This window comes from Phacochoerus africanus, chromosome 1 (assembly GCF_016906955.1).
Source record: "Phacochoerus africanus isolate WHEZ1 chromosome 1, ROS_Pafr_v1, whole genome shotgun sequence".
NCBI classification, from domain to species: domain Eukaryota; kingdom Metazoa; phylum Chordata; class Mammalia; order Artiodactyla; family Suidae; genus Phacochoerus; species Phacochoerus africanus.
Genome location: NC_062544.1, coordinates 278,276,905 through 278,290,938, shown reverse-complemented (window position 1 = coordinate 278,290,938; position 14,034 = coordinate 278,276,905). Strand labels below are relative to the sequence as shown.

The following is a 14,034-nucleotide window of genomic DNA, read 5'->3' as shown; positions in this document are numbered from 1 at the left end:
TTCGATCCCTGACCTCGATCAGTGGGTTAAGGATCCAAGCGTTGCTGTGAGCTGTGATGTAGGTCACAGACGCAGCTCAGATCCCATGCTGCTGTGGCTACAGCATAGGCTGGCAGCTGCAACTCTGATTCAATCCCTCGCCTGAGAACTTCCAAATGCCACATCTGTGGCCCTAAAAAGAAAAAAAGAAAAAAGAAAAAGGAGACCCAACTCTCTTGACCTTCTAGGAGAGCTCTAAAAACCGTACACTCCAAAACAAAAAGGGAGCATTGAGACTAGTAAGTACCTAACAAGCACATACTACTCCTGCATTGTTAGGATAAATGGTTCCCTCTTAGACGTGACAACGAAATGACTGTCAAAAGGACATACGGAGTGATGCAGATCAGAGCCCAAGACCCAACCTTGCTAGTGTACTAGAGTCGCAGAATTGAGGTTTGTTGTAGTAGTACTATAGCTACATTTTTCTGCCCATCGCTGAATATAAAAAATACAGCTCCACTGCTTTCACTCACTGCCAAAATGTTCTTAAATCAGTTCAAGTTAGTAAAAACACAGATCTACAAATAAATGATTTGAGCATTTCAGCACACCCTGTAATCCGATAATGTGGTGGATTAAAGATGGCTGCAAATTCTCTGACCCTCCTCCCACGGGGAAGCGGGGTCTGATTTTCCTCCCTCTGAATGTGGCCTGACCTTTGTGACCACTTGGTAACCAGCAGAGTCTGGTGGGAGTGATGCTGTGTTGTTTTCATTATAAAAGACTGTGCTGCTTCTGCCTTGTTCATTACCATTCTGAAGCCACCATGCTGGAGGGACTACTTAGGTCCCCACTTGACAATTCCAGCTGAGCACAGCCTTCCAGCCATCCTGCCAAGACACCAAACAAGTAAGTGTGCAAAGCTGTCCTGGACCCCTGGGACCTGCCCATTCACCAGCTAAACACCACTGAGTGGCCTGTGTCACGGCCTCACTTTGGTCTTCAATGGTATTTCTTACCATAGTCTCCTGCCATGCAAACAGAAAGGTAAAAATGATTTTTAACCTGCCCAGTACTTTAAATAGTTGTTCCATTACCATGCTCAGACAGAAGCCCATGTCTGTAAATGCAGTCTGACAATGGAGGCGTTGCTGGCTTAGATGGAAAGAATTGATGAAATTTATGAAAATTTAAACTGTAAAAAAATACACAACTAAAAACTGGCCACCCCTACATAGACACAGAAAACAAATTTATGGATAACAAAGGGGAAAGGGGAGAAGGATGAATTAGGAGTTTGGGATTAGCAGATACAAATTATTGCATATAAAACCAACAAACACAAAGTTCTACTGTGTAGAGAGAACTTTATTCAATATCTTTTAATAAACCATAATGGAAAAGAATCTGAACAAGTGACTCATAAATGAGTGACTTTTTCATACATCAGAAATTAACACATTGTAAATCAACAATAACTACAACAAAAAACTCAACTGACCACCCAGTTCCACCTGATACAGCATCATGCCTGTGCATTACCATCATTCATTTATCCTTGCGCTGCGCACAGCACCACCTTCCAAATAGAGGGGAGTTGAGCAGAAGGGCAGAGCCCTCGCTGTCAAGGTCTAGAGGCCAAATCCCTCCTTTCCGTTGGTCACTGCCCAGCCTGCCATCCTGCTCTTCCCACTTGTCCCAGCAACTCCCTGGCTCCCCTTCCTCACACAGCATTGGAATTGTTTTCTTCTGGATCACTAAAGGCTGATGACTCCAGAAAATCAGGAGCTGTGTTCATCACTGTTTGTCACTGGTATACCCTCGGCTCCACACATAGCATCTATGCTCAATAAGCATTCACTTTAAATAGCTTACTTGGGTCCAAAATACCACTTGGTAGTTTGGGGAGGTTTTGTTTGCGGTGGTGTTGCTTTTTTTTTAAAGGGCTGAACCTGCAGCACATGGGAAGTTCCTGGACCAGGGGTCACAGCCACGGCAATGCCAGATCTGAGCTTCATCTTCAGCCTACACCACAGCTCACAGCAACACCAGATCCTCAACCCACTGATGGAGGCCAGCAATAGAACTCGCATCCTCAGCTGAGCCACAATGGGAACTCCCCAGTTGGTAGCTTAGAAGTCAGAAAAGCAGCTTTTACTCCTCCCTATATCAAGAATCAACTTTTGGAGTTCCCTGGTGACTCAGCAGGTTAAAGACTTGGCGTTGTCACTGCAGGGGCTCAAGTTGCTGCTGTAAAACAGTTCTTCTGCATGCCATGGGCATAGCCCAAAAAAAAAAAAAATCAATTTTCTTGCGGATGATCAAGTACAAAAAAAGACAGAGTGAGTTGGTGTAGAGTCCATAAAACTAGTGAAAATGGAGATTGTTTTAAATCTGATGAACCTTGCATGCATAGATAAGATTAGACATTCCCTTGCAGACAGAAAAAGTATATATCATATATCCACACAGTTTGTTTCCCCATAGAGCTACCCTCTCAGAAACTTCAAAATTATCTTTCCAAACACTCCCCAATGCTTGTGTATTTCTGCCCTCCCTCTCACTAAACGTAAGCTTCGGGGTAGGTTTTCACAATTCACTGGTCCCCTCAAATAGGATTTGTCATCAATCACTACAAATTTTTGTCAGTTCTTTCAACAGATGGAATCAAAAAAAAAAAAAAAAGAACACCTGGCTAGGAGACATAATCTCAGAAACAATTCTTTGATGTCACTTCATCACACATGATTAGTTTTCACGAAGGTTTATATTTGGGGAAACCAAATTCATTTCAGGAGATGGCTAGCCAAGTTCAAAGTGATAAACCTGACATTTTCAGAGGGAGCAGCATGGCTATGAAATGATGCAGCTATCTACACATTTTAAAAAGGAATTCCTACAATGTAAGAAAAAGTTGGAGTTCCCACTGTGGCAAATCGGAAACAAATCCAACTAGGAATCATGAGGTTGCAGCTTCGATCCCTGGCCTCGCTCTGGGGGTTAAGGACCCAGCATTTCCATGAGCTGTTGTGTGGGTTGCAGACACAGCTCGGATCTGGTGTTGCTGTGGCTCTGGTGTAGGCCGGCATCTACAGCTCCAATTAGACCCCAAGCCTGGGAACCTCCATATGCCACGGGTGTGGCCCTAAAAAGACAAAAGACAAAATAAATAAATAAATAAATAAATAAATAAATAAATAAATACAAAGGTCTAATTTCCTTAAGCATAAGGAAGCCAGGTCACATGAGCAGCCAGATCACATAAAAATAGATACCAATGGGAGTTTCCACGGTGGCTCAGCAGAAACGAGTCTAACTAGCATCCATGAGGATGCAAGTTCAATTCCTGGACTCACTCAGTGGGTTAAGGATCCAGAGATGCCTTGAGCTGCAGTGTAGGTCACAGACGCCGCTTGGATCCTGCACTGCTATGGCTGTGGCGTACACTGGCGACTACAGCTCTGATTTGACCCCTAGCCTGGGAACCTCCATATGCCACGGTTATGGCCCTAAAATAAAAAATGACTGAAAAAAAAAATAGATGCCAATGGTTTTGGGTTTTAAATACGTAAAAATTAAACTCAATCTCATGCATACTAAAACAGATGTGAGTTAAATGACCATAGGCATTATTTTTCACCCTTCAGATTCCAAAAGTGGGGAACACACCAAGCAGGCAAAGAAGGGGAAGCAAACACAGCTCTCATATGGTACCAGGGGAGCATCATTTGGTAGAACCTCTTTGAAGAGGACTTTTTTTTTGGTTGCACCCACGGCATGTGGAAGTTTCCAGGCCAGGGATGGAACCCCCAGAGCAGTTGTAACCTGCACCACAGCCACGGTAATGCTGGATCCTTGATCCACTGTGCCACATGGGAACTTCTTGAAGAAGAAATTTGAAAGATGTTATAAAAATCTTAAATATGCACATTATTTTTCCTAGTAATACTATTTCTATGATTGTATATCTGAGAAATTTTCACTGCAACATTGCTTAACATATTAAAAAGAGAAAACTACCTCAATGTCCACCAGTGAGAAACTGACTGTAGAATATACCCATCAGTAGAAACTACAACATAAAACGGGAAAGTGAGAGAGCTACAGGCACTGAGAGGGAATGATTTATAAGATACGATGTTGAGTAATGAAAGCAAGATGCAACTGAATGCATTCCCAGTATACCACTTTTTATGGAAAAAAAAAAAAAGTGGGTGGTATTTTTAAACCTATGTCTACAAATTCTTTGATTATCTCCTTAAAAGGTGGAACCGAATTCCCTCTCTTTGAAGGCTGGACTTCATTAATAGAATAAGACAGAAATGACAGGGTTGACTTTTGAGACAAAGTCATAAAAGGCATGATGGCTTCTTCTCTCTTGGATCCCTGCTCTGGGGAAAGCTGGATGCCAGGTTGTGAGGACACTAAGGCAGCCCCATGGACAGAGTCCAAGTGATGGACAGTTGAACCTCTTGCCAACAGACATGTAAGTCAACCAACTTGGAAGTGGATCTTCCATCCCCAGTCAGTCCTTCATATGAGACCACAGCCCTGGCCAACACCTTGGCTTCAACCTCATAAAGCAGAACTAGCCAGGTAAGCTGCTCCTGAATTCCTGGCACAGAGAAACTTTCAATGATAAATGTTTGTTGTTTTAAGGTGTTAGGTCTTAGAGTAATTTGTTACACAGCCGTAGATAATGAATACAAAGAGGAATATTTACACATATATATTACATACACATGTAAGTATATGTTACACATATTTTTACATATATGCTTGAATAGGCACCGAATATCTCTGGGAAGATATTCAGTGGTTGTCTCTGGGGAGAAAAACTGAAACGTTGGGCCTCAGGGGTGGGAGAAGACATTTTTTCATCATACTGTATCTTTTTATATGTACGTTTTTATTATCTTAGTGTATTATCTTTTCTTTAAAAAATTACCCTTTACAAAAGAATCCCATGGATTACATGAATGGTCAAACTGTGTATAAATATCTTTAACCTCTATTTTATTTCAACTTTTTAAAAATGTATCTTCTTCAACCTTTGAAATAAAATAGAATTGTAAGATGAAAGTTGAAATATTTTAGAAGATATCTCCCCCAACTTTGCCCAGATACAGAGCCCTGTTAACCAAGCAGCACCCTATCAGAAAAAGGGCAGAGAAAATTAATGATGGGAAGAAGTTTACAAGATTTACAATCTTCTGTGATAACCTATATGGGAAAAGAATCTGAAAAGGAGTGGAGATATATATATATACACACACATATATATGATTCACTTTGCTGCACACCTGAAACTAACACAACATTATAAGACAGCTATGCTCCAATAAAATTTTAAAAAGAAAGAAAGGAAAGGAAGGAAAGAAGGTAGGAAGAGAGGGAGAGAGAGGGGAAGAAAGAAGGAAGGAAGGAAGGAAGGAAGGAGGGAGAAAGAAAGAAAGAAAGAAAGGAAGGAAGGAAGGAAGGAAGGAAGGAAGGAAGGAAGGAAGGAAGGAAAGAAAGAAAGAAAGAAAGAAAGAAAGAAAGAAAGAAAGAAAGAAAGAAAGAAAGAAAGAAAGAAAGAAAGAAAGAAAGAAAGAAAGAAAGAAAGAAAAGAAGAAAGAAAGAAAAGTTTAGGAGATTTAAATATCCACCTCCCCAACTCTCAGAGAAAACTGTTCTTTGCTGAATATCAGAGGAGCTCAGAGACTGGTTAGAGCAAAGCCAACCTATTTTCGAAAAGCTTAAAGAATTTATGCTAGGGATTATCAAAGCGTCCCACTCTCTGTATTTCCCCAAACACAATTAAATCAATAACTCTTTAGTGACCACCACTGTATCTCCAGGTCCTCTGGCAGATAATCTCATAGCCTCCTACTCATCCTCCAGCCCATCTTCCCTTCCTACCTCACCACCAGGGTGCCCATTATGTGCCAGAACCTATGCCAGACAATGACATCTTCATGGAGGAGAGTGACTCTGGCCCTTCTACAAGGGACTCTGGACTGGGACAGTGAGGGACAGGGCTCATGTCCAGTGACTCACTAGCCAAGGCACCTTGAGCCAGCCAGCCATCCATCCATCCATCCATCCTGGTTGAGGGCCTTCCATGAGCCCACTGCTGTGCCAGGCCGTGAGGATACCCTGGATGTCACTCAGAGGCAGGCACTGCGTGTGCACGTGTACATAAGAGCTTAGCAAAGTGTGATGTTTGCACCTCCACTTACCCTGTATGAGTTCATAGACACTATTGGTAAGCAAGTGGCACTGACGTTCAAAAAACAAATGACCAAAAAAATGTCATTTTGGGGGGAAAACTAAAGTTGGCTAAAATTAGAAGCAGATTATTTTTTTACATTTGACTGCCACTACTTTCTGGTATATTTGTAACCGATATATTTATTTTTAAAAATAAGAAATGTAAAAGTTAAAAGTTCCCAGGAGTTCCCATGGTGGCTCAGCGGTTAAGGAACCCAACTAGTATCCATGAGGTTGCGGGTTCCATCCCCGGCCTCGCTCCGTAGGTGACGACCTGGCGTGGCCGTGAGCTGTGATGTAGGTCTCAGACCCAGCTCGGATCCCGCGTTGCTGTGGCTGTGGTGTAGGCCAGCAGCTGTAGCTCCAATTGGACCCCTAGCCTGGGAACCTCAATATGCCTTAGGTGCAGCCCTCAAAAGCAAAAAAAAAAAGGCTAATTAATTTAAAACTGTGTTGGCCTAGGCTGTCAGGTGAAGGCTAGGAGGATGTCTGAAGGAACATCATAGCACTCTCCTTAAAGAGCAATTCTGAGACTTTTACACTCCAGCCATGGCATCGAAAACACACCAAGACACATTTGCCCTGACCACGTTTACAAAACCCAGGAGGTCAGATGTCCACCATGGGACACAGAGTCCAGATAAAGTGGAGCCCAAAGAAGGAACCTAGAGAAGGTTAAATCTGTTAAAGAAATCCTATTCTGAACTAATGTAAGGATTTTATATCAAGTACTACAAACTCAAGAGATAAAACAGTCTAAAGGGTTTATACTTGGAGTTCCCAATGTGGCTCAGTGGAAACAAATCCAACTAGTATCCATGAGGATACAAGTTCAGTCCCTGGCCCCACTCAGTGGGTTCAGGATCTGGTGTTGCCATGAGCTGTGGTGTAGGTCGCAGATCTGGCTCAGATCCAGCGTTGTTGTGGCTGTGGTGTAAGCCGGCAACTGTATATCCGATGTGACCCCTAGCCTGGGAACTTCCACAGGCCGAGGGTGCAGCCCAAAGGGAAAAAATATATATATATATGCCGCATCTACAGCCCTAAAAAATAAAAATAAAATGAAATAGATACAGGGTTTCTGCTTGATTTTTGCTATGAGAGCTTCTGTTTTTTTTGTTTTTTTGTTTTTTTGTTTTTTTTTTTTTTTTTTGTCATTTGCCATTTGTTGGGCCACTCCCGCGGCATATGGAGGTTCCCAGGCTAGGGGTCTAATCAGAGCTGTAGCTGCCAGCCTACGCCAGAGCCACAGCAATTCGGGATCCGAGCCGAGTCTGCAACCTACACCACAGCTCACGGCAACGCCGGATCCTTAACCCACTGAGCAAGGGCAGGGATCGAACCCGCAACCTCATGGTTCCTAGTCGGATTCGTTAGCCACTGCGCCACAACGGGAACTCCAGAGCTTCTGTTTTTTAAGAGAAAAGAATAATTAGAAGGATAAGAAGAAAGTTATAGGCCTTAAAAATCCTATGGGGCACACCTAAGGGACCCCCAGAAGTTGTATCAAGTAGTTGCTCGAAAAACAATCTCACCGTTTAGAGATCCATTTGTTTCCCTAAGGCGAGGAAAAGGACAACTGAGCACCAAGCCAATCATCAGAGTGAAACCTTCTGGATAAGCCGACCGTGACATCCATAATAAGCCCTTTGCCTCTGTCTCACAAACTACTCGGAGCAGAATCTGACAAAGCAACTTGTTTTCACTTGGCATGACTTTCCTTTTCCCAGAACACGGAGGTAATCAGGTACCTCGAGGTATTCGCCATAAAATAAAATGAAATAAAATAAATAAAATAAAATGCAGAGATGAATGGGGAAAAGATTATTCCTGTGTAAAATCCATGGAAGTTTATCAGAGCTGAGCAGATATAACAATAAGAACGCACACTTATACCAGGCTTATTTCGAGTCAGTTACGTTCTAAAGGTTTTACACAATCTTTTTTTTTTTAGGGCCCCACCCACAGCATATGGAGGTTCCCAGGCTAGAGGTCCAATCAGAGCTACAGCTGCCAGCCTACGCCAGAGCCACAGCAGCCCCATGTCCAAGCCGCGTCTGCGACCTACACCACAGCTCTTTAACCCATTGAGCGAAGCCAGGGATCCAACCCGCAACCTCATGGTTCCAAGTCAGATTTGTTTCCTCTGCACCACAATGGGAACTCCCCAGTGTTTTACATAATCTTAATCCTGAATCCCTAAAACATCATGGAGTAGGTACTATTATTGTTCCTGTTTTATCCACAATCGACAAAGGTACTGAAAGGTTAAGTAAACTGGCCCAAGCACCAGAGCCAGGATTTGGCCCCAGAGCCCGTGGCTCTAACGTCTGTCCCCCCGATCACCACACTATACTACCTCATACGGGCAGCCACTCGTTCAAACCATCAGGTTCCAGACCTGTGCTCCACACCAGAGAGGGCACTCAGAGGGTGGGACCACGTGAGAGTGAAGCTTTGATGGAGGGACATGCAATTCAAATTGGGGTTGGAAAAGTCTCCCCAGCAGAGATGACAGTCATGCTAAATCCTGGGCAGAGAGCAGATAACCAGGCAGGGGACAGGGAGAGGGATGAGGGGGAAGAGGCTCAATTTAGGAACAGCACAGGCAAAATTTCAAGGCAGAAAATAACGCGGTTCTCTCAAGGACCAGTAAGTAGTTTCACAAGGCTGGCAGAGCGGTACCACGAGTGACAAAGCGGGGAGGGGCATGCAGGCAATGCCAAGGAGACAGAATCGCATCATCAAAAGCCTTGTGACCTGGCTAAGGAGTGTGGACTTATTTGTAATAAACAACAGAATTTTATACTAGGAAACAGAATGGTCAGACCTTTTATTTCTTAGCTCACTGGCTATCACAAAGGGAGTGGAATGGAGAGAGTTGAGGGTGGAAGCGGAGAGACTAACTAGGGAGCTGTGTTTCCAAGCTGTAACAAGGGGCTGGGATCACAAACCCAGGCAGCCAGAGCAAAGAGAAATTTCTTCAACCAAGGAACAGCTCTGGGGCACATAAGCAGCACCTGATTCAAATTTCCCCCTCCCCTAACTTCCCTGAAGACTTCTGGCTCCCTGCCATCTTCCTAGGGGCTGTCCCCTCAGGTTGTGTCTTTTTTTTTTTTCCTTTTTAGGGCTGCACCCTAGGCATGTGGAAGTTGCCAGGCTAGGGGTCACATTGGAGCTGCAGCTGCCGGCATTGGCCTTCGTACGCCACAGCCACAGCAACTCAGGATCCGAGCCATGTCTGTGACCTACACCAAAGCTCATGACAATGCCAGATCCTTTAATCCTAGGCCAGGGATTGAAGCTGCATCCTCATGGATACTAATCCGGTTCTTAACCCACTAAGCCACAAGGGGAACTCCCACATCTTAATACATAATCTTAAAATGTCTCAGCGTCTTAAAAATTGCTCAGAACAGCACCTTCTCCCCAGTGAAAAGATGAAGAATCACATGCCCTTTTCTTCCCAAACTCTCTTGCCACCCAAAGAATTCCTGAAATTCTGATGTTAATCACTTTGGGCTTTGTTTTTTTTTTTTTTTTTTTTTTTTTTTTTGCTTATTAAAATTTGCTTACATTTCTGTGAAGGAGGTTTAGGTCATAACTGGCCTCTCTAAGCCTGAAAGTATTTTGGAAGGATTATGATTCAACATACAATGCACATTCTTGACCTTATTATCTGCTGCTTTCCTGTCTGGCCAAAGGTCTTTGGGAAGGGCTTTTTCAACAAAGATCCTCCTGTGAGGGGCCCCTGGACCTTGTTCCTTATTAGTGATGCCTTGAGGGATGTCTGTTTAAACTCAAAACTTCCTCACAGGAGTCTCCAGGGAGTCTTAGCGAATCTTTCTTCCCTTTGGATCTTTGAAATAAGGCTGAAAATAGGACATAAAGGCAGGGGCCCTTCATGTGATCAGCATCGTGCGTTCTTCCAAAATTAAGATTAAAGTGTTCAATTAAAAAATAAATTCCCACTTTCCTCCCAAAACACCGTATAGATGCCACCAAAATAGAAGAGTTTTTTGGAGCCGAAAATGTTGGCCAGCATTTCGCCTCTGAGATTTGAGTCGGGGAAATGTCTCAAATTACACCCTACCTGTTTGCATTTTTCCCTTCAAGTATTAGCCTTTCATTTGGCAGACATTGCTTTGAACATCAATGGGGCTTGTGGAGGTTTTTTTGTTTTTCTTTTGGGTTTTTTTTTTTTTTTAATGAATTCTTTAATAACCTCCTGGCTAGAAGGGTCAGTTAGGATTTTCAGGAAAAAGGACAGTGGGACACCGGCCCCGAATCCCCATTTGCCACCACCCCCACCCAGCCTTTTTGCTTCCACACCCTCGATTTTTCCTGATAACGCTCCTGTACCTCTTCTCCGAGAAACCCAGGTTGTCCCGCCTTCCTCCCGCGGACAGAAATGCTCGGTGACCATCAGGGCACCGAGAGCGTGACCCCTGCGGCTCCCTCTCCAATCCGATCTAAGACCGAGACTAAGGATGGGAATGGGGCGTCCTGGAAGTTTCGGGAAACTGGATTTACCTTCACGAAGAGGGTGATGTCGTGCTCCTGCCCCGGGGCCCCCTCCTCAGACGCCTCGCCGTCCTCCTGGCTGCCATTCACCGGGGGCACCTCACTGCCGCGCTCGGGGCTGCTCTCCTCCTCCAAGTGGTTGCTCAGCTCAGCCTCAGGCTCCGTGGCCCCCGTCAGCAGGGCCGCCTCCCCATCCGCGCTGCGGTCCGGAGGCTTCTCCTCGCCCCCGGCAGTGGGCTCCTCGCCTGGCCCCTCCGGACTCGGCTCTCGCCTCTCCTCTTTTGCCTCCTCCGTCTGCTCCTGGGACCCACCCTGGGCCGCGTCCTCGCTGGTGTCGGCCCTCGAGTCCCCAGGGGTCGCTTCCTCTGACTCCGCTCCCTCCCGGTCCCCAGCCTCCTCTGCGGCGCCCATCGCTGCACCTCGAGGCTCCTCCGCAAGCTGCCCCGGGCTGCACCCCGCGTTCTCCGCCACTGCGGCCTCAATTGCCTCCTCCTGGGGTTGGGGGCTGCTATCCCCTGGGTCCTGGGGCTCACCTTCTGCCCCATGCGCCCCACCCTCCGGCCCCTCAACATCCACGCTGTCTCCATCAGGCCCCAGGACATTCATACTGTCCCCTGCGGGTCCCCCGACATCCATGCTGTCCCCTGCCGGGCCCCCGACATCCATACTGTCCCCTGCCCGCCCCCCGACATCCATGCTATCCACCGCCGGCCCCTCCGCGTCCACGCGGACCCCCGCTGCCCCTGGCGCGCTGCTTTCCTGCTTCTCCAGGCCCCGCTCCGCCTCTTCCTTCGCCTCTGGGGCTGTGGGGTCCCCAGGCTCCCCCTGAGTCTCCGCGAGGGCCTCGCCCTGAACTCCAAGCGCCGGGCTCGCTTCCTCCACCTGCTCTGTGCCTCTAGCCTGCTCCTCTCCCTCCCGAGCACCCTCCACCTCCCCTTCGCCCTGCTCTCCGCTAGCGCCCTGCTCTCCGCTAGCGCCCTGCTCCTCGGCCCTCGGGTCGCAGCTCGCGCCCAGCGCCACCTCGCTCGCGCGCTCTGCGTCCCGCCCAGAGCCCGAGCCTTCTTCTTCCATCACCTTGGCCGTCGCGGCTGCGCCCGCCCCCTCTCCCCTCGGCGCCTCCACCGCGCCGGGGTTTGTCTCCTCCCCTTGCGCCTCCCCGCCGGCTGCTCCAGGCTCGCCGGGTCTCTCCTCCACAAGTGCCGGGTCCTCAGGTAGGCTCTGGGTACTCGGGGCGCACCCCTCTGGCTCCGCAACCTGGGCCATGGCCGCAGATTCCCGTCTTTGACCAGAGACCCTTCCCTGACGCTGCTGAGGAGCCAGGTGGAGCTGGGCGAAGGGCGCTGTGCCAGGGGCCACTGAGCCCCGTCGTAGAGGACCCCCTGCTCCCGGCTCCTGCGCTGGACCCGCGGGGCAAAATCCTACCAACCAAGAAGCTGCGCCCCTACCCCCCGGGTTTAAGCTCTCGGGTCTGTTTTCCACCGCTCGTCCTTCTGCCTGGTTCCGCGTCTGCTTCCCACCTGGATCTTAATTCTGACCTTGGTTCCCTGGAAATGCGCCCTCGGTGGTGCAGTCCTCGGCTGGGGAGAGCCTCTTGGCTCCCGCTCCCTTCGAAGTGCCTGGCCCGCCGTCCAGGGTTTGACCAGAAGTCCCTGGTGCCAACTCCATCCCCCTGCGGCTTAGGCGGGGTTTGCATCCCCTCTCCACCTATAAGGGTGGCCTGAAAGTCTAGCCAATGGCAGCATTCCTTGTGGCCCTGGTGGATTTCGCTGAAAAGATCCTGATTCTACTGGCCGCTAGGGTGTTTTCTGGAACAACTTCAAGTCCCAGAGCCATTAAAATCACCCCAAACACACACCCAACTTTCCCAGGACTCTACTGTTAAGCTCAGTAGATGCCCAACTGCAGATGCCCCTTCTTGCCTCAGTGTCCAAGAGAAGGATGGTAAATCCAGGAAGAAAGAAGGGGAGACCCCACTACCTCCTCCCAGTTTATCCAGGGCCCTCCTGGGAAGTTCCAAGAGCCTCATATAGAAACAAGAGGAACTGGCTGACTTGCCCAGGCCAGAGATGGGCTCTGTTGTGAGATAAGGGACAGCCTCTCCTGTCTCTAAAAAGCACCTGGGAGGTTATAGCCTTCATCTCCCTGGTCCCTGAAGATGCTGAGAATCTGTTATCTTTCTGATTCTCCTAGATTTTCTAAACCCGTACCCCAAGATTTGCCTTAAAGTTGTGTGTTAAGGGCTTGGGGAACCCAAGTAAAAACATTAATTACACATTAGTGTGTAAAAACTGTTTGCAATTGAGGGCTCCCAGTTCAAATTCACCAGCTAGTGAGTTCTGGTCCATCTGGTTTTGCCATCCCCAAGACACTTGGAGTTCAGAGCTTTTCGGCTTTCAGAATGCATATATGGGTTTGTCGTCCTGTGATTCATTGAAGGACTATCGATTTAATTGCTCTGTTTGGAAACATCCGAGACCAGTTACTTCTGCAAGTTTGTTCCAAAGAACAAACCTGCTGTCGCCAGTGCTCTGCTTCCACAAAGAACCAAATTAAAGGCACAGACTTGTGTGAGTCAGAATATTCCGTAAACTTAAATTCAAGCAAAGGTGATAGAAATGATTATGGGGAGGCTGGCATCTCTAGAGAGACTCCTTTTGAATCGAGTCAAGAGATGACCAGCTAATGAAATCAGACTTGATACAGCTGGCTGGCTGGCTGAGTGCTGCCCTGGGTATTGTCCTTAAAGAAAAACAACACAGGAGTTCCCATCATGGCTCAGTGGTTAAGCAACCCAACTAGTACCCGTAAGGATATGGGTTCAATCCCTGGCCTCGTTCAGTGGGTTAAGGATCCGGGGTTGCCATGACCTGTGGTGTAGGTCGTAGACATGGCTCAAATCCCACGTTGCTATGGCTGTGGTGTACGCCAGAGGCTGCAGCTCTGATTCAACCCTTGCCTGGGAACCTCCATATGCCATGGGTGAGGTCCTAAAAAAAAGACAAAAGACAAAAATAAATAAATAAATAATTAAAAACAACACAAATAAAGTCTACTTTATCCTGGCGACTGGTCCTATCACCCAAGGCTGTTCTATTTTATAGGATTTCAGTTTATCCTTTTGTGCTGTTTGGATTCATTTACTCACACTGACATTGGCTTTCACAATAACCCCTCTCCATCTGTAGAACGTAGACTCTCACCTTTTACTGATAGTTTTAATAAGCACTATTTCATTTTTATAGCATATAATTCTGCGTATTTCCTTGCTTTTCTGTA

The 14,034-nt window shown here is 46.9% G+C and overlaps 1 protein-coding gene across 1 annotated transcript in view; it reads right to left on the bottom strand.

Annotated features, from left to right (window-relative positions):
- The window catches only part of CLIC6 (chloride intracellular channel 6), a 51,157-nt gene extending 38,741 nt beyond the window's left edge, over positions 1-12,416 (bottom strand). Inside the window, exon 1 of the mRNA XM_047796025.1 lies at positions 10,768-12,416. Within this exon, the coding sequence (XP_047651981.1) occupies positions 10,768-12,021 (1,254 nt within the window). The 5' untranslated portion in view covers positions 12,022-12,416. The remainder of the gene's footprint in view (positions 1-10,767) is intronic.
- Between the last annotated feature and the right edge of the window lie 1,618 nt (positions 12,417-14,034).